The 27,286-nt window shown below is 45.6% G+C and overlaps 1 protein-coding gene across 2 annotated transcripts in view; it reads right to left on the bottom strand.

Moving 5' to 3' along the window:
• Positions 1-520: 520 nt before the first annotated feature.
• LOC148513696 (regulator of G protein signaling 3-like) overlaps positions 521-27,286 on the bottom strand; it is a 61,189-nt gene continuing 34,423 nt past the window's right edge. For both annotated transcript variants that reach the window (XM_088481522.1, XM_088481521.1), the window contains exons 3-7: positions 17,754-17,830; positions 17,066-17,134; positions 15,029-15,090; positions 11,396-11,562; positions 521-2,280 (exon numbers count right to left, since the gene is read on the bottom strand). In XM_088481522.1, coding sequence (XP_088337648.1) covers positions 2,101-2,280; positions 11,396-11,562; positions 15,029-15,090; positions 17,066-17,134; positions 17,754-17,830 — 555 coding nt within the window. In that variant the 3' untranslated portion in view covers positions 521-2,100. The remainder of the gene's footprint in view (positions 2,281-11,395; positions 11,563-15,028; positions 15,091-17,065; positions 17,135-17,753; positions 17,831-27,286) is intronic.

Below are 27,286 nucleotides of genomic sequence, written 5' to 3'. Positions count from 1 at the left end.
GGCAGGATGGGACAGGAGCGGACTAGATAGACCCGGCATTTGCCAGGTTAATTATAAGTAGCGATGAGCGGTTTGCTTTTGCCGAACACATACCTACTTTGGGGTTCCGAGTTACACATAGTCCCAGTTCGGATCACTTTTGGGGTTCTGAATAGAACCGAGTCCCGGCTTGGGTGTACCCATAAGTTCGGATCGGAAAACCAGATCTTAGGTTTTGAATCACATGCAAACAGGTCAGAATGACATTATTTTAGCTGTTTTTATACATTTATAAGAAATCCGAAACCAAACCAAAACACTTGAGGGTGATTTTGCCGAACCAAAACATCGGGTTCCGCGACACCTCTAATATTAAGGCACAACTTAACCAAATGGCACAAAGCCTTTTTTTTGGTTTTAGCTAAAACGTGTTTTTGCCATTGAAAGGGCTTTTTTTTGGTATCCCGGCCTCTATATTTATGGGGTTAACTATTTGAAGTAAAGATGACCATGGTGCAATAATCCAAGAGATGGAGACGAGTGAATACTGCATATCTTTATTCAGTGCGTAGGACTAATTACAGATTTACTCATAAAAAACATTTAGACTTCATAAACCAAAAACCACATTTTTCCTGATTTTGTACTTATAACCACAAATAAATGATGTACAACACTCCACAGGTCTCAAGCAGGGAAGTCATGAGGGAACGATGCTCAGAAGCAGGCTGTAACAGAAAAAAAATGTCCAAATGTCCCTTTTCAAGGAACGGGTTACTGGTGGAGCATTGGATCCCTGCTAGGGAAGGGACTTCAAAATGGCTGACACTATTTCTAACATGATGACTACAGACAAGGGTGAACCAATGAGGGCTTTCACATACACACAAAATGGACGACATTTAGAGGTGACAGCTATGTGGGCCACCTTTAGAATGGCCGCTTAAACTGAGGCAGCGACATGCATAATGTTGTGGGTAGAGGGAAATGGCATCAGTGCATCAATATGGAGGCATTGGAGATGGCGGAGAAGGCGCAAAAGGCATTAACAGTGCAAAGAAAAAGGCGCAAGGCTTCAAAGGTTATCCATACTGTTAAGAACGGCGAAGACTTTGGGGACAGGAGCGGCACTTTCAGCCAGCAGTTTTCCAAAATGCAGTCCCTTTCATAAAACATATACATCAGAGTATAGAGTTCAGAATAGCAGATGGATCACGTGACGTCATTGTTCAAAATGGCCGATTTCCATCAAGCAGAATACAATTACAAATTGAGGGCAACTACAGGATATTTTCTAATTTTGAGAACTCTCTTAATTTCCACAGATTTTAGCCTGTTAACATGAAAGTCGATTTGTTTTTACCCCAAATGCAGTTAACGTAAAATACAGGAACCGGATTGAGAAGTTTTTACAATGGCAGTCACCAGAACAGGGTAAAAACTATAGAACTGTTTGAAATCTACCTAAAATCAGCAAAACATGATTATTAAATTAATAGTGTTCAAAATGGCCACTGTTACATGCATAGGCCTCCATCTCTTGGTATCACTGGGTCCATTTTGCAGATGTAATTAGTGTTAAAAATTTAGAGAAGCTGTCTGTATTGACCAAACGTCTTTTAATGGCAGCCTATTCTTGCTATTAGCAAGCCAGACTTGGCAAAATAGAAATCTCTTGGTCTGGTAGAAATAGCAAATGGCTCTGTGCATATCCATTAGTGTTCAGATTAGCCAATGCTATCAGGCGACAAGTGCTGACATGAAGAACTCCATCTTGAATCAAAAGTTTCCATTGTTGACTCCCTTCTGATTCAAAATGGCTACTGGCAAAAGCTCTACTGTTCAAAATGGCTTAGCCCAGCAGGCTCCGGCATAGAAGAAATTTGGTCCATCCTGGGTCAAAATGGGGGCATTCTTTGAGAGAAACTCATTGATCAAAATGGCCACTCCTAACAGGCTTTGGCATGGTTGACTCCACCTTGACATGGGTCATTCAGTCCTTCAAATTGACCTTTCAAAGTTGGTCCATTCAGCTTCTGAAAATTTGTCCCCAATGGGCAAATGAGGGTGGGTCCGGCTGACTCCTTGCTATCCCCGATGTCGTCATGTTATATTTCTCCCTCAGCACGCTCCATTAGGTGGGTGGAGCATGCTTTGATAGAGGTCAGAGCGTAGGAATCGGGGATAGGAGTCACGCTCCATTAGGCCATATATCCTGCGTTGTGCCTCATCAAAGGTTGTGCGTGTAGGGAGTAGAAGGTTGTGTTCTGTAAGCTCTCTCGTGCTGGCATCTAAGTTAACCTACAAAAAAATAAAAAAAATTAACATTATCAACAAAGGAGTTGCTGATAAATCGGGATATTGTAATCTAAAACGGCTATTAAAAATGTAAAAACTTGACTTACAAATAAACACAAACGTAAGACATATTTGTAATGCTGACCATTATTACAGAATACCAGCCAGCCAGGCATAATATATATATATAATGTTTGTATACATATTTTCCCGATATCTCCTCCCGTAGCCTCAACATTGTGGCCAAAAATCAAATCTGGTAATTTTTGTTGATGCCTATATATGTGACGGTAACAAAAGAGATGGTTACCAGACATCATATAATAAATGTCAGGTTTGCCTCAGGTCCCCACTCATTAGGAAGTGCCACTGTTCCAGTACTACTACCACTACCACCACCACCACCACCACCACCATCATCATCCTTTATTTATATGGCGCCACAAGTGCTCCGCAGCGCCTTACAAAGTACACAAACAAATAATTTGACAACTGACTTACAGTACAAAATAGGACAAGGACATGGATAATATACATTGATACATAAGTGACCATAACACCTAGATATGCAACAGAGCGCAAGCAACCAAGTGTTAGGTGCCCTGGTGGGAGGTAAGAAGTAGGTGAAAGTAAAGTATGTAGAAGCACAAGAGGGTAGAGGCCCTGCTCGTAAGAGCTTACATTCTAAAGGGGAGGGGCATACAAACAGGAGTGACACAGATGGGGTAAACGGAGGAAGGAGCATGTTGCAGCAAGTTAGGATGGGAGCTGAAGGCTTTGATGAAGTAGTGGGTCTTGAGAGTCCGTTTGAAGGATTGTAAAGAGGAGGAGAGTCTGATAGGGAGAGGGAGAGAGTTCCAAAGGTTGGGAGCAGCACAGGCAAAATCTTGGAGGTGGGAGTGGGAGGAAGTAATCAGTGGGCATGAGAGGCGGCGTGCATTCGTTGAGCGAAGGGGGCGGCCAGGAGAGTGGAGGGAGATGAGGTCAGAGATGTAAATGGGAGAGGAATGGGTTAGGGCTTTGTAAGCAAGTGTGAGAACCTTGAATTGGGTTCTGAAGGTGAAGGGGAGCCAGTGGAGGGCTTGTAGAAGAGGGGAGGCATATGTAGAGCGTTTGGAGAGGAAGATGAGTCGAGCAGCAGCACTGAGGACAGACTGGAGAGGAGAGAGATGGGAGTTGGGGAGGCCAGATAGGAGAAGGTTACCGTAGTCCAATCTGGATATGACCAGTGAGTGTATGAGGGTTTTGGTGGCATCCTGGGTGAGAAAGGGTCTAATCTTGGAAATATTTTTGAGATGGAAACGACAGGACTGTGAGAGGCTCTGGATATGTGGTTTGTAGGAAAGGGAGAAGTCCAGGATAACTCCAAGACAGCGCACTTTGGGGCTAGAAGAGATAGTTGTGCCATCAATTGTTGAAGAAATAGTGGGAAGTGAGGTTATGTTGGAGGGTGGGAAAATGATCAGCTCAGTCTTAGACATATTAAGTTTAAGAAATCGCTGGGACATCCAGGAAGAAATAGCAGAGAGACAGTTGGAGATACGAGTGAGGAGAGAGGGGGAAGGTCAGGGGAGGAAAGGTAGATCTGAGTATCATCAGCATAGAGATGATAATGGAGGTTAAACGAGCTGATGAGTTCACCTAGAGAGGACGTATAGAGGGAGAATAGTAGAGGTCCAAGAACGGAACCTTGGGGAACACCTACTGTAAGAGGTGTTACTGTCATTGTACTAATGACTAGACCCCTTAGACCAGTGCTTCCCAAACTTTTTTTAATCTTGGCACCCTAGAGTATCAGAATTGTTTTCATTGCACCCCTAGGCCAAAAGTTTGTTTTTTGAGAAATTCAGAAAAAATTTAGTATAGTAGTAAAGTGAAGTAAATTGTGCTTACCGATCATCCTTAGGGTCAGTTATGTGGTGGTGGACAGGTTTGTGCTTCCGTTTCTCCACATATTTACATTACATTGACCATTAATAATTTGATTTGGTGCTGGACAACCAACCTGAGGCACCCTTACAAGTGTCCCAAGGCACCCCAGCGTGCCATGGCGCACAGTTTGGGAACCACTGCCTTAAACCAATGAGACCCAATAAGACAGTTCAGCTCACCGGTCAGGTTCAGAGCAATACCTCTGCTAAAATACAGTTTGTAAGGGGCTAATGCACAGAGGGGCCCAATCCATATTTATCATAGACTACTTACAAGCCGTCCCTCCTCAGTCCGACCCTACTGTGCTAACCCCTCATCTTCAGATACAGCAGAGCCAAGATCATCAGTGAGTCCTGGGAAGAATTGGGCAGAGACTTGAGCTCAAATCGGCCACCACAAGATAAGGACCACTGATCCAAACTGTGAGGAAGCTTATTTCCCTACATGTCCCCTAAGAGTGGTAAGTTTTGTTTGCCCTCCACGGTGCAGAACTTCTTATAGTATGATCAGCAGATTTTATTGTTAGAAATGGTATATGGCCACCGATTGATCGGGCCATGGTGTGCATTAAGACTTGGGATCACACTGCGGCACTGTCTACTGGTAACACCCCTATCCACCACGCAGAGAGAGACTACGCAGTGAGATAATACACACTGCACGGCGGTACTGCACAGTGGGAAGCCGCTCACCCACCACGTAATGAGCATGGTTATCACCTCCCTGCACGCAACAAAGCCTCAACCAGTACCCGCCCGGAACACATCGGCTACTTCTTACTAAACACTGGGCATTGGGGTTGGTAACTATCTTTATAAACTAAGATCAGTGGCTTTTTTCTCGGTGATTGTTTGCATGTACCAGGGGCGTATCTATAATGGGTGCAGGGTGTGCGGGGAACACAGGTCCCTGGGTCCAGGGGGGCCCCGCACCGCACACCCTGCACCCATAATATTACTTACCTCTCCGAAGTCCCACCTCGGTGCGGGGGTCCAGTGCTTTAAACAACTGGAAAATGGCCGCAGCGGCCAGTTTCCCGTCGTTTGCGCATGCGCAGTACAGGGAAAATGGCCGCCGCAGCCATTTTCCCAGTGACCTGTGCATACATTATAGACTCTGGGCACACTCTAGTGCCCAGAGTCTATAACTCAGGCGCTGTCCCCGCACATCTCAGTCCGCTGCCGGACGCCAGGCGGAGAGGAGGGGGCCCATGTTGGAGACTGCACACGGGCCCCCTCCTCTCTAGAAATGCTCCTGGCATATACGGTTAAGTTCATGCACAGAGGAATTGAGGCTTTATCCATTTGGGACTGTTCCTAATGCTGGGTAAACATTAGACAATGTGTTCCCAGCCCAACATCGGCAGCGTCGGGACACGGCCGGAGAGCCGGCATCGGCAAATGCATACACACTTGCCGATGCGGGCAGTGACGGAGCGACAAGGGGGGGGGGATGGGCACTCTGCATTCGGCATGTAGGGCCTGACGGAGGATGTTGCTGACAACCCGCGGGAGCGTACATTGTCAGGGTACACACAAGACGATGTGCCTGATATGTCGTACGACATATCGCCTAGTGTTTACGCACCTTAAGGCTCCAGGGTACTCACATATTGTTGCTAGAGTGTTTAATGTGATATACTTAAGATATATATTTTTTTAATATTGCAATGACTTGTTGGGTAAATGAACATACATATGAGTAAACGAACATACAGATGTGCCTTCATACACCTAGCCTCGATACACCATACGGCGCGAGAAAGCTGGCAGGCCCTGTGAACTTGGCTTGCACCGAGCGTTTTTTCCCCCCAAAAATGCATCTTAGTCGCAATTGGGTGAGACAAACCACTTCACGAGGCCGCACTGATTTATTTGATGTGTGACACTTGTATATCCGTATGCATCCGAATCTGTATACGAAGCACAACGGAACGTGGAAAAAAAGCTGCGCCCGCTGTATCGTAGCGCTTTATATAGAGATTCGGACTCAGATGCACACAGATATACAAGTGGCAGTTTGATACACAAGAAGCGGTTTGTCGCATCAGATTGTGACTGAGAAACATCAGTTGAAAAAGACGCAGAAAAGATGCTTGGCACAAGCCGAGTGGCACAGGACCTAGAGCGCCGTGAATCGCTGTTTGGTGCGACTGCAGCAGTAGTGTATTAGGACACGTCTTTATGCCTTTTTATTAAAATGTTCTTTTCCTCTTTTTTCACTTACGGTCCATGAGGTTTCTCTAAAGTCATACATAATACAATGTAGCTAGTGCTTGTATCTTTTTTCACTGTTAGCGCTGTTCTACATGGTTTTTATAAGTACATCTCGGCATTGTCCGTACGTATGTACAGTTGGTTCCGGAGCATAAACAGTGTGAAACGCACAACATGCCCCCCACCAACACACTCTCAATTGGAGGCCCGAAGTCTCTAATATGATGCGTATGGCAGCTTAACTGAATCACTGCGTCCCGTGAATGTCAGATGCCGGCTGTATACTAGCCTCGCAGTGCCAGAGGTGCAGGAAAGTCACAACTAGACTTTGAACCGGATCCAACAGTTTATTGAATAGGGGCGTGTGCGAAAAATCACATACATTCTCCATCCTAATGACAGCCGTTTACACCTAGAAGAGTATTTTCTTGGCTTACACACAAGTCATATATCTTTCTTTTCCCGAACATGCCAATGTTAAATTAAAAATAGAGCTCGTTTTGTGACACACGAATAAAACCTTTCGGAATCACAGCTTTAGCAGTGGGCGGTGAGGATTTTTATTGCCTTAGGAAGCGTTGTGACTAACGACTGTCTGCCTGAAACGCATGCAGCCTTTACGTGGGGCGTTCTGTCTACCAATTTTTAGAATCTGTTCCCATTAGTTTTATTATTTTACACTGACTTGAGGGGTAGACCTGAATTATTTTTTAGGAAATGCTAACTAATGCCCCCCAATCGTCAGCAATGGATTGCCGCAATTTTCCTGATTCCCAGACGCTGAGATCGGTGCGTTGGGAAAATGCAACATGTTGGATTTCCCCGATTTGGCGATCCTGAACAAAATATACATCGAAAAATAGCGAATTGGCTGCGCAGTCTAGTCAAACTGATAACAATTTGTGTATATAAAGAAGCATTTATTAACTAATCCCGTACAGAGATTAACAATATAAAAACACAGTATATAAAAACATATAATGCAGTCTTATACAACCTTGATATACTGTCCTAGAGTGAAGTGCTGGGTAACACTGATAGGTGGATGGGTAAATGATTATCAAATCCAAGTGGAACATGAGATACAGTTTTTGTAGCCGCATAAATTAAGGTGACACCTCATAGATTTGGAAATTCATTTACCCTTCCATTCATAAGCGGTAATCAGTTCTTTTTTTCCAGGACAGTAGATTACAGCTACAGAAAGTGTATATCATAGTTGTATAAGACTGCATTATATGTTTTTATATACTGTGTTTTTATATTGTTAATCTCTGTACGGGATTAGTTAATAAATGCTTCTTTATATACACAAATTGTTATCAATCTGACAAGACTGCGCAGTCACGGCCTGATTCAGAGCCGCTCGTAAGCGGCCGCTCGTTCGTTCCGAGCGATGTTTGCACAACTGCGCATGTGTACGGATTGTAATACGCATGCGCGAAGCAGTCAGTGCGGCCGAAAATCGTTTGTACGCTAAATAGCGAATGCCTGCTATTTTGAGTGACAGGAGGAGGGGTATGTGGGTGGTAACAGGGGAAGGTGCTTGTAAACGGGGAGTGGAGATCCGAACGCAGGCGTGCTTAAAGGTCAAAACGGGCGTTTTATGGGTGTGCATAATTAATACAGCAGCGTCATTGACCACGTCACTGGGTAATTTTATAGTCAGAACTGCTCGCAAGATTGCGGTAGGAAAAACCAACCACAAGAATAGCGAGCAATTCATACGCTGGTCGATGTACTCGATTAATCTAATAAATAGCGGACATGACGTCGTAGGATGCGAGCGGCCAGGGGGAGTAGTTTTCCAAAAAACGACCGCAAGTTTTGTTCGCTCGTTCAGACCTAGAGGCGTGAACAGACCACAAAGAGCGAACGGTTCATTTGAATAGCCACTCCTTTTTTCTGAACGAGCGAGCGCAAATAGCGTCCGGCTCTGAATCAGGCCCTCAATTCACTATTTTTTTCTTTTTTCTGAGACATTGCACAGAGGGCCTGATTCAGAGCCGCACGCAAAAGCGTGGGCTTGCTCTGAATCAGGGCGGCCACTTTTCTTTTTTTTAAATCCGGCCTCCTGGCCGCTTGCCTAGCTTTTGCGAGCGGCCAGGTGATTGTCGCGATGGTCGCGACCGTCGGGCTTACGACGAGACCCTTGTGGTAGGATCTCGTTCCCGCAAGCCCCAGTGAGCTTTCCGCTCTTCGGGAACGCCTTCGGGTACGCCTCCGTTTGGCCAGCCACCCCCCTTGCCCGCCTCCAAAACGGGGCAGCTGTCGATCAACATCGACAGCCGCCCCTTTTGGATGCGAGCACCGGAGCGAGTGCTTTTTGTGCTCGCTCCGGGGCTCGCGTGCGCACTGGCCCACAGTCGACCCGCTTGCGAGCGGATCTGAATCAGGCCGTGACTTCTTTGATTGGCAGCTGCACTCTGGTCAATTAGTCAATTATATTTTTTGCAATTGTGAGCGCCATTGTCAGTAATATAAAATATAATAGAGATTGTCAAAACTGGGATTTTTAGCATGAGCAAAATTTTACCCGATTCCCAGACGGATCACCGATCATCGATGGCCGCCAATCAGCGTTTCCGATCGACGGATCAGGGAATTGGCGTACCGATTATGCGGCCTTTTAGACATACGGAGTAATAAAGATAATGCTAAGTATATAATTGCCTTTGGAGTCTTTAAAAGGAGTTTCCACCACATGATGACTTCACTGGCTGGCAAGGATCCTCCTGCAACTTTTATTAAATCCATTTATTTGAAATCTCCTTCTGTGCTTTTCAGCAAAAGTTTCATATAATCAGTTACAGTTGTTGATTTTTTTTTTCCCTATATCCCAGAACAGTAAAAAATAATCTACAAAGTTGCACCCAGGGTATAGATGATAAAAGCTGAGCTGTGTCATATCCCAACGAAACAACCCGACTTGATGATGTAAAAGCATGGCTGGAAAGCTCAGAAGTATATATACTGCGCACAAGCTGCAAGAGGACAAGCACTAACAGCAAAATCCGACTACTTGAAGATGGAAGTCTCATTTAAAAACATACCTAGGTTAAATGTCTAGGACAAGGCTTTCAAATAATGATCATGTATTTTAATTAGCTCACTTCCTTTACGCCCTGTTGCAATTGGCTGTGCTTTAACCTTCTCTATCAGGGACCTTTGTCTAACATTGGGAGACCCAGCGCCCTGGATTTGTAGCATGTGACCTCGTGTCCCTGCAGACGTCTGTGATCTTCACTACAGTATTGTAAAACAGAGGCCGTAGCAAATTCAATATAGATTCAGGTCAGCAGAGATCAAAGTCTATTCCATGGCTGGGAGAGAGGTTACAAAAGTCCAGATATAGATATAGCAATAAAAAGACTTTTCTTCTTTCAAGCAGATTTCCCTCAGAACAGGGAGAATGGCCTAAGGGAAAGGCAAGGAAATTTTAACTGCAAAGTGGAAAACGGAGCTAGGATAGGGCAGATCAGGGTGATTAATTTTACACCGGCCGCTAGACAATAGCAGCATAGAATAAACACTATTACTAAGCCGAGGACTCTTAAGAGCCTCTTTGTCATCAGAAAAGTATGCCCTTTAAAGGAGGCCAAGAGCAGATCTGCAGGCGGCTCCTATGCGACGAGGCATATATCAACATTTACACATTCAGGCTCAGGCTGTGATAACATTCAATGTAACAGAACTGCATGGAGCAATTTCATCCCATTACGGGGGGGAGGGGGGGAGATATTTTTAATCTGTAATGGTAAATTCCTCTGTAATCTCCTAATGTGTAATAGAAGCCATGAAACATAAACCACATGCTCACCCCATATTAAAGTACATCGTGCAGGGGGAGATGTATAAAGCTTTGTTGAGTGACAAAAAAAAAAAAGTGGAGAAGTTGTCCAAAGCAGCCAATCAGCTTCTAACTGTCATTTATCTAGCAAATGACAGATGCTGATTGGTTGGTTTGGGCAACTACTCTACTTTATGTCTCTCCAAAGCTTGATACATCTCCCCAGCAATGACTACAAAAGATATACGAGTCCAACTCCCTAATCGGACAATAAGGACAAGTCCTGCCCTTGGTCCTTTGTACCTGCTGCTACTTATACCAACAAGACACATTCAGCAATAAGGGGGGGGTCTGCACCCGGGTTAGGAGAAGCCTCGTGCCGCCATGAAACGATCGCAGTGTGAGCGGTCAGTGCGGGGGAATCATTTTGTATCTCTCACATATTTCTCAACAAAAAAGCAGGAAGCAGGTGACAAGGGAGCTCCTGCTACACGGGGAGGGGCGGCAGAGAGGACAATCTCAAAGAAAAATGGACATGTTCCTTAAAGTGACATCTGCGCCTGTCGCAAGCTGTCATTTGGCATGCGGAGCCAACACGCACAAGAATGCAGCTTTCGCCGGTTCACTATTAACGAGTGACAGCAGTGAGGCGCGAGGCATGTTATCACGGACACTCCGCAACTCTACTGCACCGTCACACTGGGCCCGATTCAGAGTTGTGCGCTAACCCGATGGTTAGCGCACATCTCAGATGCTTTCTAATCTGCACGTGCGCAGGACCTGCGATGCCGCACGGAGATCCCCCAAACCTCTGCCTGATTGACAGGCAGAAGCGTTGGGGGGGTCGGCCGTTGTTCCCAGAAATGTGGGCGTGTAACCCGTTTTCTGGGAGTGCCAAGGCCAGGATCCATGGACGCAGATTTCCTGGCCTTGTGAGCCTCCAGCCTGGCCAAAGGGACAAAATTCGTGACCATGCTGTAAAATGATCAGTATACACTAATTGGTTGCTATGGGCAACCTCTCCACTATTAAAAACGCTTGATAGATCTCCTGGTTTCTACAGCATCAAGGAACGTCACATCCTCAGAAGGGAAGGAGTAAACACGAAAGCATGAACACACTGGTAAGGTTGCGGACATGAGGTCTGTAGCACTAGCTCTTACTACATACTACACAATACCTCTTTCGGGGACTGGAACGCGATGTAGTGCTGATGGATTTTGCGTGCTCGGCTGTGGAGGATAAAGCTGGGGTGTGTGTCTCGGTAATCTTCACAAGCCAGCCAGAAATCCAGGTTCTCATCACTGAACTCCGACTGTAGGAACACACGAAAAACAGCTCGCCCGTCTGCATGGCAGGAAACAGAGAGGGAAGAGTGCGCCATGATGAGAAGCTCGGTAGGAACACCACACTTTGTGAGGAACATATGACATTTCAATACAAAATATGCTAAAATGATCAATCTTACAATTGATTTGTTCTTGGCGCTTTAACACAACAATTTTCAGTTTGGGAAGTTCTCTTTTTAGAGATCGTCAGTCGACATGGCCAGTGGCAGCTATATGCCTGGGTCTTTGTGTTCTCAAGTGTACCTGTCACCAACAGTCTGAGGAGGCCGCCATTTTGTTGGGTGAACAGACATTAAATAAATCAGTCCACTAGGATCTAGTGAGATTACTAAAGCATAAGATACGGCGGGCTATGTACTAAGCCTTGCGAGAGATAAAGTACCAACAAATCAGCTCCTGTCATGTTACAGGCTGTGTTTGAAAAATGACAGTTAGGAGCTGATTGGTTGGTACTGTATCTCCATCCACTTTAACTCTCACCAAGGCTTAGTACATAGACCCCTATATGTGATGACTCAAGGAAACCATGTTTCTGTAAGGTCCCCACAATGGAGGGTCTAAGGCACAAATAACCTGCAAACAGAGCCCACGCAGCCTCGGCTTCCTGATCTGGCCATTGCAAAGCATTACCCTGAGGGCATGACACTATAGATGGCACGATGGTACGGCATGGTAAGGTGCAAGGCCTTCAGCCGGCTGAGGGCCTGATTCACTACGGAACGCTATTCTGCTTATACGCACGCACCGCAGTTGCGAATATCAGCGGTGCTATTTAAATGTTTGCATTCACATTGCGATCGTAGCCTGACATAAGGACGCCCACTTCCCCTTACCCACATCCGTATACTAGGGGAACATAGCAAAACCATCGGTAACATCGGAACCATATGCACACTTGCACAAGCCCTGACCTTACTCAGAAATTGCTACCAGCGACGCACGCTCTCAGTTCTATGGCCATGCAGTGGATAATTTATGCACGCCCCTGCAACGGCGTTGAAATGCACTGGCACGCCTGTGTTTGCCCGACCAACCTCCCATCACCACCCACAAAAGGCACTTCCTGATGATCACTCTGTCATGGGTCTGCATAGTCACTGCGTTCTCAATTCCTATCGCAATGCATACAAATGAAATGACCGAATGCGTGCGTATGAGCTACTGCGTTCCATGCTGAATCAGGCCCTGAGCTTGCAAACTACATGCGTATTACGCTCTCCACTGCGGGGACTAAATCGAATCACGCAATTCTGCAGCGAATCCAGGGGAAGGGACTTCCAGAATTCTGGCAACCGGGTAAGTTTTGAAAATTGCCACTATAGGGTGGAATTTACTTTTAAAACAGTGGCCCTGATTCAGATCCGGACGCTCTGACAGAGCGCTCGCTCTGAATGAGGGCCGTCCCTGCTCCTTTTTGGAGCGGCCTCCTGGCCGCTCGCATAGCTGTGGGTGACCACCCACAGCTATAGTGAGTGGCCAAAATGATGGTCGCTATGGTCAAGACCATCACGACCATCGGGCTTGCAACGAGACCCTTGTGGTAGGGTCTCGCTGCCGCAAGCCCTGGAGTGCTTTTGGCTCTATCAGAGCCAAAAGCACTCCCACTGACATCACTAGTGATGTCAGTGGGGCCGGCCCCAGACGGTAGGCGTTCCCATGGGAACGCCTCTGTCTGGGCAGCCACGCCCCCGGCACGCCCACCAAATGCCATCAATCACCATTGACAGCACGCCCCCTTTGGTGCGAGACCCATAAAGACGGCTTGGCCGTCGTTATTCAGGTCTCGCGCATGCGCACGGCGGAGCCGTCTCCGTCGTGCGCATGTGCACTTGGGCAACATCGACCCGCTTGCGAGCGCTCAGCGCTCGCGAGCGGGTCTGAATTAGGCCCAGAAATCCTTGCACAATACAATATCAAGGGGTGGCCTAATGGCCGGGGATATGTATTACCTATGGGCAGGTATGATTTCATTAGTAACATGGCCAGGTCCATAAATGTCCCACTTTACAATATTTACTGTGCTCTTAAATCCTTTACCAAATTAGGTAAAGTGTTGTATTTAGTACAGGTATGGGATCTCTTGCAATCAGGCCTTTTATCTTGAAGATTTTAAATTCCAAAAATCCTAATTTCAAAAATGATGGTTGTGGTCTCTGCGGCTTAATGGTCTAGAGCGTCTTCCTTAAATTCATATAAGGAGTATTGTTGAACAAATAAGGATGCCAGGGGCAGTCGTGGAAAGGTAGGGTGATTTTAAGCGTGATTTAGTAGACTTTTGGTATGGTATGGTGTTCCAAATTTTGGAAGAAAAAAAAAACAAAAAACATTATCCGGAAATTTCCCCAAGCCCCAAAGCATTCCAGATAATAGATTCTATACCTGTACATTAGCACAAATGAATGCCCACGGGATCCAGAAAATCTGTAGTATTCATCTCTGGTGATGACCGAACCTGACTGGGTAGACCTGTCCAATCCAGAGGCACCACCGCCTTGGTCTCCCTAATTTAGGTGCATTGGGGAGTAGGGGATACCCCAGGGGAGAGAGTGTAGCAATTGTAAAAAACAAAAATAAAACAAAAAAATAAAATAAAATAAAAAAAAATACACCACACAAGTGTGCTTATCCTTTATTCTAATGCCCAATATGATTTGTCTTGCACTCCATTTATAAAAAAATTAATGCTCAATTAGATGCAGGCCAGATAATCTGTGACTCTACGGCATCGTATAACGACAATTCCACATGAAAACATGCCTTGTTGAGACTTGTAGTACCACAATCGCCAGAGAGCCACAGTATGTTTGCCTCTGCTCTAGATGGTGCAGCCGAGGAACGTGAATTTAAATCCCTGATAAGGGCCTCGTGATAACAAGTTAATTAGAGAACGGATTAGATCAAATCCTCGTCAATGAGTACAGACTGATACAGACAGATTTATTATCCCCCAGCACAAGACAATGGTGACTTTATTCTACATCAATATTTGCTTCCAGGTAATTAAAGACATATTGAGATAGAGGATGCAAGGAGAGAATTAAGGAAACGTTGAATAAAAAAACATTTATAAAAAACGTACAAGGATCAGTAGTTTAGGAAATTGAGGAAGAAATGGAAGATTTAGGCCTCGTACACACGGGCATTCATTTTAAGCATTTAAAGAGTGTTCTTAAATCTAGATAAAATTGATGCCAATTAGAACTTAAAACTATTACTAAAAAAGCAAATGGGTCTGTGCACAAAAATTCTGACAATAGTTTATGTGCTAAAATGCATGTTTAAGTGCACAGTACGCTATGCTGTGGGCATGCTGCGAAACGCGTTGGGTAATGCACGTTATTGAACCCGCCTCTAATGTTAAGTAAGGACACATTTGTCTACACGTATTAGTGTTGTTTTCCCCGTATGTATGAGGCCTTAGTCTACAGGACAAAAAAAAAAATGTCAAATTTATTTTTACTCACATGGGTGAGAAAGGAGGTTATCAAAAGACTGTCCCCAACTCTGAACTTCATCTACACTTGGCCTGTGATTGAGAGAAGCATGGTAGGAGTAGGGTGTGGGGAGGGCAAAAAAGAAAACAGACATGGTGAGAAGACATTCTTTGTTTCCACTATACCACATTAGCGAAGTGCGGTAGCTGCCGCGGAAGATTAAGGTTCAGCCGCCACTAGCAGAGTTTACACAACAACCCTAACGCATTCTATACTGTAAATTATAGGAGACGTTCTGTGATATTATTACTGTTCATTTATATAGCACCACCAATTGCACAACGCAGTACAGAGAGAATAGATAGAGTACTATTACAGATGTGTCAGGAATCAGTGGGGACTTCTAATATATGTTAGAATTTACAGTAGCAAATACTACTTACCACTGGTGGCTCCGGAGGTGGGGCAGCAGCGCTGTCCAAAATTCAAATAAGGGAGCCACACCAACTGCCACCTCAAACATCGGCGGCCGGGAATCGCTGGCAGTTGGTGTGGCTCCTCTATTTAAATTTTGGTGTCCACTGAAGCCCAAACTCTGGAGTCGCCACTGCTACTTAAGGATACCTGTCGATTGATCGACAATAAAAAAAAAGTCGACAGTTAGACGGCTGACACCAGAAGGTCGACAGTAAAAAGGTTGACATGGTCATTAGGTCGACAGGTTTAAATGGTTGACAGTCAAAAGGTCGACATTTAACATGTTGACGCTGAAATGTCGACACATGGTTTTTATATGATTTTTAGGGTTAGGTTTATTGTTAACTTTCGGGTTAGGCTAAAATAACCATGTGTCGACATTTTAGTGTCAACATGTTAAATGTTCACCTTTTGACTGTATAGACTATTTAAACCTGTCGACCGAAATACGTGTCTACAAAATGATGGTCGACATAACCCTTTTTTTTTTTTCACTGTCGACATTCAGAACCAGTCACTTTCTGAAAGTCGACCTTTATACTGTCAACCTTTAATACCCCACCCCTATTTACAACAAACAAGATTTCATAATGGACACTAAACTGATGACATCAGAACTCACCAGTTATAAGCGATGATGTAAGAACTACCCGTTTATAGATATATTTGACCCAATTCTGAGTCGCACGCAAAACGGCCGCCTGATTTCCTAAGCGAATGCGAGTATCTACGTGGCTTCGTGCGTATAGTTGCAACGCTCCCACTGTTTTTCCGTCTGTAGTCGCAACCGCCATTGTTCGTATCGGTACTTAGCCATGCTGGGTGCAAGAAATCTCTCTGAAACAGGTGCCTCATCTCCATAAGCACGCCTCAGAATAGCCTATGATATGTAACGGATGTTGTGCGTCCTTTCGTAAGGTTGCCACCCAGTAGAAAACACAGACGCATCCAATTTAAGGACAGAGAGACCAGGCAGCTCGCACAAGGTACGCATTGCATGCGCAGTTTGCGGCAAAATCACTAGATGAGTCTGCTTTTCGGCTTACGCGTGATTTAGAGTCAGACCCACTATGTACACTAGAGTATTATAGGTCTATAAACCACTCTCGGAACCCACTGTGATCCTACAAAGAGACCAGCCTTAAATCCACCGATCTGGATGGAGATGCACAACACACTGAACGGTTAGAGGCATATAATAAAACAGTAACTGCTTACTAAATCCCATTAATAGGAGTTGTCAGATTTAAAAAAAATCTATAAGAACTACAAAGTGTTTTGCTAGCTTGAGGCCGTAGTACATCTGATCGCCCCATGTACGCTGATAGGTAGTAATCTGGACAGGAGGCGCTTCTACATCAATACGTCTACAACGGCAGCCCCCCTACCCCCGGCAAAAAAAACTACAAATCACTGAAAAACCTTCCTGTTCTCTGTGCACAAATATATACATTTGGGTGTCTGTAATCCATTTCAATTGAATTAAAAAAAGTCAGCTGTCCTTTTAAATACCTATTTGCTGGCATCTTTGATACCAAACTAGAAAAAAAGAAAGCAAACAGTGCTATATTATATAAGCAGCATTATTACCGTGTAATATGCGATGACTGAGACGGCCACAAGCGGAACAGGGAGAGGTGACTTCTTTTGTGCTTCTGTCTGAGATAAAGAAAAGGGGATGTGATGCCATCATATATATACGGTTCAAAAAAAAGAGCCAGGCGAGTGGGAGAATAAGATCGCAGGGGAGAGAATGAAAGCACGGCGGTGCAGAATTAGCCTTAGGTAAAAATAGGTCTATACCTTGTGGGTAGGGGGGCTGGTAGGTGCTCAGAGACAACTCTTCCCCTGCAATGCAGGAGGAATGACATACGCCAATTCATGAACGTTGGGGACACGTGAAAGTTACTGCTGTGGGACGTGCAGGGAATCAAGCAAGTAAGAGCAATTATTTGTGGAGGAATAAATTATGGTTGTGCCACTATACGCCTCTCTGGGGCAGTGCCATTGGAGACACAGCAGTTTTATTTATGGCAAAGGTAGGTATACCTGTGGCACTCCAGTTGCTGTGGAACTATACCTCCCAGCATGCCCTATGCACAGTTTTGCTGTTATGATATGCTAAAACTGTGGCAGGGCATGCTGGGAGGTGTAGTTCCACAGCAGCTGGAGTAACACTGTATGGAAAAGCATGGTTTCTGGCAAAGGGGCGGAGCTCAGGTTGTGCGCCTACAACTCCTAATATGTAAATCTAGTACTGGCGTATAGCGATACTCACTCCTTCTTTTTGTGCCGTGACGCTCTGTCAGTTTCACAAACAGATCCGATGTCTGTTTCTACGCTGGACGCCAGTGTCTGAAAGAGAGGAACAGATTGGTAAGGGGTTAGTGTCAATGCAGACTTACGTCTAGGTTGGGTACTTGTTCCCCCCCCCCAGCTCACCCACACCCCCATTACAAGCCTCATGAATACACTCAGCAACAGTTGTGTTCAACCACTCAGCACAGTCGTTTCACCACAAGAATGGTGTACTAGCATGTATTAAGGATCCCCAGGATGTTTACAGAGCTCATCTCGTAAAATGCATGACATTTTTATTAAAGTAAACAACAAACTTCTTGCAAAGTACTTTATTTTATAGTAACCAATGAGATCAGCCCCAATCAACAAACAAACACAATCCAAGGTGTGTTAAAAAAATTAAGTACCCTTTGCCCCAAGTATTGTTTTTTTACAGTAAGAATGAAGAAGCCTCTCCTAACAATGCAAAGTAAACTCTTCAGATGGAAATCCCTATGACGTTTCGTTCCACAACCGTAAACACATTAACGTTTTGGAATGCAAAAGGTACGGGCGTAACTACCATAGGTGCAGCTGCTATGGGGCCCAGAGGTTAGGGGGGCCCATCTTTCTTGTTAAAGTTACAGTTGCTATATCCATTTTTTTGCCATTGGCGGGGGGGGGCCTGTTGCGTCTGAAAGGGGGCGAGACGCGGAGATGATGCTCCATTGGGTGCGGAGCATGGAGCTTGAGCGCGTTATTGAGGCCACGCCCCCTCTTCACAATGCCGAAATGAATGGCATTGTGAAGCAGGGGGGTGGGGCCACGATGAGGCGTCACCGCACCCCCTCCTACGCTGCGGGGGTTTCTATTGTTACCACGGGAGGGGGGGGGGGGGGGAAGGTCGGCGGCAACTGGGAGGCTTGCCTGCCTTTCCAGAGGGGCGGGAGCGACAACTGATTTGGTAGGGGCATAACTAGGTATTTGAAGGCCCCACAACAAAAGTTTGTAAGGGCCCCTATTTAGAAACAATGGAAAAAAAATATCTATCTGATATGATGCTCCATGACTTAGGATGGGTGCACACTTGTTCAATCCTCCAGGGATCCAACTCCAGACCAGACTGTTGACACAATTCTACTGGAGACCTGGACGCAGATTTAACACCCAATATACGCCTACGCAGCTGTCCAATGTGGCCGCAGATCTCAAATCTGCATTTGCTAAAACAATCTGCTAAAAGGATTGTGTCACCGTACACCAGGGCTTCCCAATCACGGTCCTCAAAGCACACTGGCAGTCCAGGTTTTAAAAGTAGCCATACTTGAGCACAGGTGTCTTAATTAGTACCTCAGTTATTTTGATTTAACCATCTGTTCTCAACCATGGAAATCACTAAAACCTGGATTGTTAGGGGTACAAGTGAGAGTTTTTAGAAGTGAGTTTTGGAAGAGATGTTGCCCATAGCAACCAATCAGATTCTAGCTATTATCTTCTAGAAGGTGCTAGTTAAATGTTAAGTAGAATCTTATTGGTTGCTATGGGATCACTTCTAAACTCACTTCTAAAAACTCTCACTTTAGTAAATTCACCCCTCAGAATACCTTGAGGACCGTGGTTGGGAAACACTGCCATACACACTTTTCCAATCTTTGGCAGACCAGCTGCCACTCACAGGCAAGGGTGTAGCTACAGTAGGTGCAGGGAGTGTGGCTGCTACAGGGCCCAGGCCGTCTCCGGGGCCAGGCCCTCTACCTGCACGGAGTTCCACTGCCATCTCCTAAGCCCTGGCTTTTCTATTCTGAGCGGGAGCATCACACTGGACAGGGAGCATATCGCGATGGAGTAGTGGGTGGCCGGAGTCCGCCTGTAGCTTCAGCGTAGGAATGGACATCGGAATCCAATCCAACCATCGATGTTTTTGTTCCGATGGTAGCGTTTTTACCATTTGATGGTAGCAGTCTGATGTTGAATGGAAATCAATTGATGATGTTCTGATGGTTGTTTGTTTATATGTCATTCCTGATAGTTATGCTTCCCCTGGCTCTTTCCTGGCTACTGTATCTGCATCAGGGCATCTTTACAGGTTCGTCAGAGGGTGTCTCTCTCCCTCTGCCTCAAACGTGACCCTGCTCAGTCCCTGACTCCTTCCCCTTTTTAGGCTGCTGCTAAGCAACATTGCTCTCTCTGATTGGCTCAGTTTCAGATGCTTCTCTTGCTGTTTCAGAACCCTGGCCAGCTCCTATACAGCAGCTTAGTGCAATATTTTTTCCTGTGACTTGGTTCACTACAATCGTGACTGCTCTGCTCCCATTTGTCACAGATTAATAGTTCATACACCCAACCCTTCCTCAACCAATGCTGTATAGAATTGTGAAAACCCCAACAAAATCCGTCCAATGGTTCAAGGGATTAGCCCTAACGAACAGGCAGACCCCTAAACCAGGGATGAAACAGGAGGGGGGGGGGGAAGAGAGAGAGAGAGAGAGAGAGAGATCAACATACATATATACACACATGCACGCAAATATATATATATGAATTAGCATGGAAAGTGCTACGATGCAGTGCCACATGTCAAATGAATCAGCACAGTCTCCTGGTGCATCTGCACTGTGTCTAAGATGCATTTTTGACACACAAAGATGCCCGTTGCTAGCACAGCTCCATGGGTCCTGGCGGCTCGCTAACGCCAGTCGTGTCGGAACTGCATGGCATATTGAGGATAGATTTAGGAGGACACATCTGTGTACACCTGGTCTTGCAGGTAGGCACACAGCAGGTAAGTATTGGTAGTTTGAAGTAGTAGAGGGGTTTCAAATGTGCTTGCGTGGGCGCTTCTGAGGTCAAAGCAGGCCTAAATACGACTGAGTTTCCCTAATAAGACTCACAAGAGTAACAGTAGTGGTAGTTGTAGGAAAGGGGCATCAATTCCCTTCATGTTTCACCAATATAGGCTTCTTCAGGGGAAGCCTGAGGAAGCCTATATTGGTGAAACGCGTAGGTAAGGGGTTCCCAACCACGGTCCTCAAGGCACACTAACAGTCCAGGTTTTAAGGATAGCCATACTTGAGCACAAGTGATTTAATTAGTACCTCAGTTATTTTGATTTCTGCATCTGTGCTCAACCATGGATATCACTAAACCAGGACTGTTAGTGTGCCTTGAGGACCGTGATTGGGAATCACTGGTGTAGGGTATTGATGATCCTTCACTACAACTACCACTACTTACCCGCTGCGTGCCTACGGGTCCCCCCTGCAAGACCAGCCACCATCCCTTTCAGATAAGCGACCTTTTCTTATTTTTTTCATTTTAAACCATAAGTAATATTTGTGTCTCACATTTATATGAACAAAACTGGATGCTAATTATATCACGTTGTGGACATCTTTCACTCATAAGGTTGCTGTCCAAGGGTACACATGGGGAGTTCTGGAGTGTGAGGGTTCCCCGAGGCCGTTTCATCACTCTGAACTGAGTTTGGACGATGGCATTCTGCAGGTTAAGCGGTTATATAACAAGCGTACAAAGGGTACAGGCAATAGCCAATTGTTCTCTACTGTATCCGATTTTAATCACAAGATACCACACTATTGGGCGCTGTTCCTTTCTTTTTTACATATATATATACACACACACACACAGGTTATACACACACACGTGTGTATATATATATATATACACACACACGTGTGTGTGTATATATATATATAAAATCCGGAACGTATTCACAGCGTTTCACTTTTTCCACATTTTGTTATGTTACAGCCTTATTCTAAAATGGAATTAATTCATTTTTGTCCTCAAAATTCTACACACAATACCCCATAATGACATCGTATAAAAAGTTTTTTTTTATTTTTGCTAATTTCATTAAAATAAACAAACTAAGAAATCACATGTACATAAGTATTCACAATCTTTGCTCAATACTTTGTTGATGCACCTTTGGCAGCAATTACATCCTCAAGTCTTTTTGAATTTGAATATGATGCCACAAGCAGTTTCACCCATTCCTCTTGGTAGCACCTCTCAAGCTCCATCAGGTTGGATGGGAAGCGTCAGTGCACAGCCATTTTCAGATCTCTCCAGAGATGTTCAATTGGATTCAAGTCTGGGCTCTCTCTGAGCCACTCAAGGACATTCACAGAGTAGTGTCCTGAAGCCACTCCTTTGATATCTTGGCTGTGTGCTTAGGGTCGTTGTCCTACTGAAAGATGAACCATCGCCCCAGTCTGAGGTCAAGAGCGCTCTGGAGCAGGTTTTCATCCAGGATGTCTCTGTACATTGCTGCATTCATCTTTCCCTCTATCCTGACTAGTCTCCCAGTTCCTGCCGCTGAAAAAGATCCCCACGCTGCCACCACCATGCTTCACTGTAGGGATGGTATTGGCCTGGTGATGAGCGGTGCCTGGTTTCCTCCAAACATAACGCCTGGCATTCACGCCAAAGAGTTCAATCATTGTGTCTCATAATCTGAGACTCCAGGTGGGCTGCCATGTGCTTTTTTTTTTACTAAGGAGTGGCTTGCATCTGGCCACTCTACCATACAGGCCTGATTGGTGGATTGCTGCAAAGATGGTTGTCCTTCTGGAAGGTTCTCCTCTCTCCACAGAGGAATGCTGTAGCTCTGAAGGAGTGATCATCAGGTTCTTGGTCACCTTCCTGACTAGGGCCCTTCTCCCCGATCACTCAGTTTAGACGGCCGGCCAACTCTAGGAAGAGTCCTGGTGGTTCTGAACTTCTTCCATTTACGGATGATGGAGGCCACTGTGCTCATTAGGACCTTCAAAGCAGCAGATATTTTTCTGTACCCTTTCCCAGATTTGTACCTCGAGACAATCCTGTCTCGGAGGTCTACAGACAATTCCTTCTTCATGCCTGGTTTGTGCTCAGACATGCACTGTCAAGTGTGGGACCTTATATAGACAGGTGTATGACTTTCAAAATCATGTCCAAATATATATATAATTATTACAATTTTTTGTGCACTGTGGATCAGATGGGGAAGGAGCGGTGTCTCTGATAGCAGCTGCACTTGATAGGGACCAACCTAATTAGCAATAATAAGTACACACTCACACACAATATGAATCTGTAACCGTGCCATACCCTCACAGCAGCAAAAGCTGAATACACAATGACAAGAGGTGCGTCACTCTAACAAATAAATGCTCAAAAGCTGCACTCAACGTTTCAGCACTTTCTTATCGCACTGTCATCACGGTCACTGATGAGAGTGCAATAATAGAGCACTGAAACGTATTCAGTTTTTTCTGTTGTGATATATAAACGCAGATATCTCTCTCACCAACCCAAGGTTGTTCATGTAAAATTGTAGTAAATGACACAAACTGCAGATAATACGTAACAGGCATGCAGTAAAGGCACTCTGGACCGAATGACGCTGATGTTTTTGGCCATAAACCCTGAAATGTACCTAAAATAAATAAATACAACAAAAATTCTTAGACTTGCAGGTACAATGGCCTATGATTTGCATCATCTACGCTGAGAAAGTCACCGGACCACATTCCTTGCTGTCACACTGGGTTCTTGGTGTACAGAACACACCTAACAGAGATATGAGCTGTACAGGTGCCAGGGGCTATATATTTCCCTGCACCATTGTTAGGTGCATATATAGATTACTATGGATTTCCATATCAGATATAGGGCCTGATTCAGAGCCGGACGCAATTAGCGCTCGCTCGTCCTGAAAATAGGGATGGCTATTCAAATGAACCGTTCGCTCTTTGCGGTCTGTTCACGCCTCTAGGTCTGAACGAGCGAACAAAACTTGCGGTCGTTTTCTGAAAAAATACGCCCCCTGGCTGCTCGCATCCTACGTCATGTCCGCTATTTATTAGATTAATCGAGTACATCGACCAGGGTATGAACTGCTCGCTATTCTTGTGGTTGGTTTTTGCTACCACAATTTTGCGAGCAGTTCTGGCTATAAAATAACCCAGTGACGTGGTCAATGACGCTGCTGTATTAATTATGCACAGCCATAAAACGCCCGTTTTGACCTTTAAGCACGCCTGCGTTCGGATCTCCACTTCCCGTTTTCAAGCACCTTCCCCTGTTACCACCCACATACGCCTCATTCTGTCACTCAAAATAGCAGGCATTCGCTATTTAGCGAACAAACGATTTTCGGCCGCACTGACTGGTTCGCGCATGCGTATTACGATCCGTACGCATGCGCAGTTGGGCAAACATCGCTCGGAGCCCAGCTGTACGGAGCGGCTGTGGGAAATTATGTAAAAAGACGCCGTCTGCCGGCTTCTCTGGGCCGATGCTGCATCCGAAGACACCGGCATCGGATCAACTCCGTGACCATCGGACATCTGAGTAACCCTCAGGTTTTTGGTGTAAATCACGCTGTCAGGGGCCAATGAAACTGCATCCAAGGACGCAGCCACTGGCTTCAGTACATCCAGAAAATGGTGCCGAAACGTTTTCTGGAACGCTCTGTGTCACCACCCTCGCATGTCAATCATGCTGGAGCAATATGAAGCGTTTTTTCTCATCCATTTGCATCGATGATGCATTTTTGGGCAAAAAAGGCACTTGGCGCAAGGCGTGTCACACGGGACCTGGCACACAGAAAAAGGCTGTTTGGAGCGATTTAAGCAATAGTGTATGAGGACACATCTTATTATTACTTCTTATGCTTTATTAATTCATAGTGATCACAGAAGAGTATTTAAAATGTAGTGAAATGACTTTAGATCCACACGTCCTGATGGGGATTGCCGCCCAAAGAATCCGCCGAGGCAGTACCGCCTCTGGCGCACATAAATGCCCCAGGCCATCGGTAACGAGCCCTTGGATTTTTTTTCCTCTAATGTTGCAAACAATCTCTGGCTATATACCTTATGTACCTTGTATGTGCCCTGGTGTTAGATTTAGAAGCGTCAGTCTCAGCGGCATATCCTGCAGTGCGTGCTCTCCAGGCCTAGCAAACAAAGGGTTAAGCACCAGGGGTCATGGGAAAGCAGCTGTGTTATAAAGGCCACTGCTCCATGGGAGGCAACAGGAAACGCTGGGTTAGATTTGTCAGACCCCAAACATCCTCCAACTATTATACAACCCTCCGTCTCTACACATTGGCTTCGCCCGTCCATCTGTACCCTCTGACTTTACCCACTGCCCCTGTGCCCTAGTTCACCTTGACGGGCTGCCCTAAAGCACTATAATAAAATTGTAATGAGACAAAAAAAAAAGCAAAGCAACAATTTTGTATTTTGCAACCTCCACCGTTCCTCCCCGTTTCCTGCTGTTAGTCTGCTAAATTGAATTTGCACAAGATAAACTCCGCAAACTGGCGTTTGTTCAGTACTGTGTCAGCTTTAATGTTAGTAAAAATACAAATTGTGCATGCTCTGGAAATGAGCGAGCGCCACTACAGGCCTTGCAAGGCCGCGCGCAATTCTATCGCCTCCACACTTCTGACCAAAGAGATTGAACTGGCGCAAATACATCCATTTGGAGGCGTATTTTTTGTACTGAGTTTTGGCCAGGTGAAAGTGAACAATGATGAGGAAGGCTAGCAGTAAGTCTGGTGTACACGCAGAGGCGGTCACAGCACGAGCTGTGTACCACTCTGTCTATGGGAGCATATACTGTATGCATATAACACCCAATATACTTCTAGTTCTGCAACATTTCCATTGTGCTTCTGCAATATGTTATTTAACCCCTCCTAGTATTACTATTGCATACACATTAAAAGTTCAGAGCACGGGGTGCACTAAGCTGGGTATCCACTGGAGCGATGTTGGGCTGCGAGGAGGAGGATATGGTCAGTCAGGTGCTGCGAGGAGGAAGAGGAGGATAGGGTCAGGAGCCGGAGCCGTCTGTTTGCTCTGATCAGAGTTAAATACAGACAGAGCTACCGGAGGCAGACAGTCAGCCGACAGGTTTACCTGCATACAGTCAGCAATTCCAGTACTTTTTGTGCATCTGGAAACTTATTACATACCCCTCTTTCAGTGCAGAGCACACACAATTATTCCCTCCTTTACAAGAAGGGCACAGGGCGTTTATGGTAATCAACCACAGTCATTTTATCACTTAACAAATATATATATAAAAAAATTATATATATATATATATATATATATATATATATAAAAAAATTATATATATATATATATATATATATATATATTTATTATAAGGGCACAGTCGTGCCCTTATATTAAGGCTGTATCTAAAAGAATGGATTTCTCCATAGAGAATTCCGGAGGGGTGGGGGGGGGGCAGGGTGTTCAAGGGGCTACACCTCAAAAGCTATTAGAGGTATGGATCTGAAATTTGTCATGGCCGAATAGAAATGTCACTGGGTGCTGCTTGCCAGATTTCAGGACAAAAACATAACAAAATGAGGATTTGGGAGTAATCTAAAGCGACAACTGTCACTTTTTCTTGACTATCAATTAGGAACCCTTTTCTGCTCTAGTCTATGGGGGATTTTTGGGAAGGCATGACTCAGGGTAGGGGTGAAATTTAGACTTGGGGTTTGTTTTATTAGGTAGCTATTGTGCCAGGGTACGTGCTTTTGGGGATCAGGTAAATTAGAAAGTTACAGTTTTTAAACTATTATCTGAAGAATGCGCCATTGTAGACATCGGACTTTTCAAATTGTTGCGCAGCCGCAGTAGGAGCCTCCAGCAGGTGTAATAACTGTGGCTTCACTTGGGTGCACCAAGATGGCATTCGTTTGCGGGCTTTAGTGGTGGTGGGCTCGGGGGAAAGAAGCTGGCTTTAGCAGCAGCGGGAGCCGTCGGAAAGGCGCAGGGGGGAGGGGGGGGGTAGCGGGCGTCAGACCCCGGAGACAGTAGCGGGCTTTAGCAGAGGCGGTGCGGGCGGCAGTGCGGACGGCGTTGGGGCAGGCGCTAGGACCCTGGGGAGGTAGCAGCACACAGAATGCAGGCTCGGATCTGGTAGATCCATGATACCTGCTTCTGTGTTTAATTTAAAAAAAAAAAAAAGGTGTGACCCCGTCCCCCAGAAAACAACCAGCACCAGGCTTTGAAGCCCCAGTACTGGTTGTGCTAATACAGGGGAAAAACGACGTAGCGGTTCCCCGTATTAAGCACAACCAGCACCAGGCTTTTCAGAACCTGTCCTGGTTGCCAAAATACGGGGGACAAATGACGTAGGGGTCCCCCGTATTTAGCACAACCAGCACAGGGTTCTGCGCCGGTCCTGGTTCTGGAAATACAGGGGGAAAAATGCGTAGGGTGCCCCTGTATTTACTAGAACCAGTACCGGACTCCTTCTAGTGGGGGGGTGATGCCACAGCCAGGGGAGCCCTTTCTCCGGGCCCCCCAGCGCAGCATCCACCCTGACCGCTAGTCAGCCGAGGCTGGGGATCCCTGGAGAGTTGGGGACCCCCCAATAAAGGGGTCCCCCTCCTCAGGGCACCCCAGGCCCAGGCTGATAGCCCGGGGCTATCCCCGGCACCCCTGGGTGGTGGGTGCCAGGTTGATTATGTAAAGTGTGGTGCATATGAAA

The sequence above is a fragment of the Taudactylus pleione genome, unplaced genomic scaffold (assembly GCF_031769625.1).
Source record: "Taudactylus pleione unplaced genomic scaffold, aTauple2 ptg000274l, whole genome shotgun sequence".
NCBI lineage: Eukaryota > Metazoa > Chordata > Amphibia > Anura > Myobatrachidae > Taudactylus > Taudactylus pleione.
This window is presented reverse-complemented; position numbering and strand designations above follow the sequence as displayed.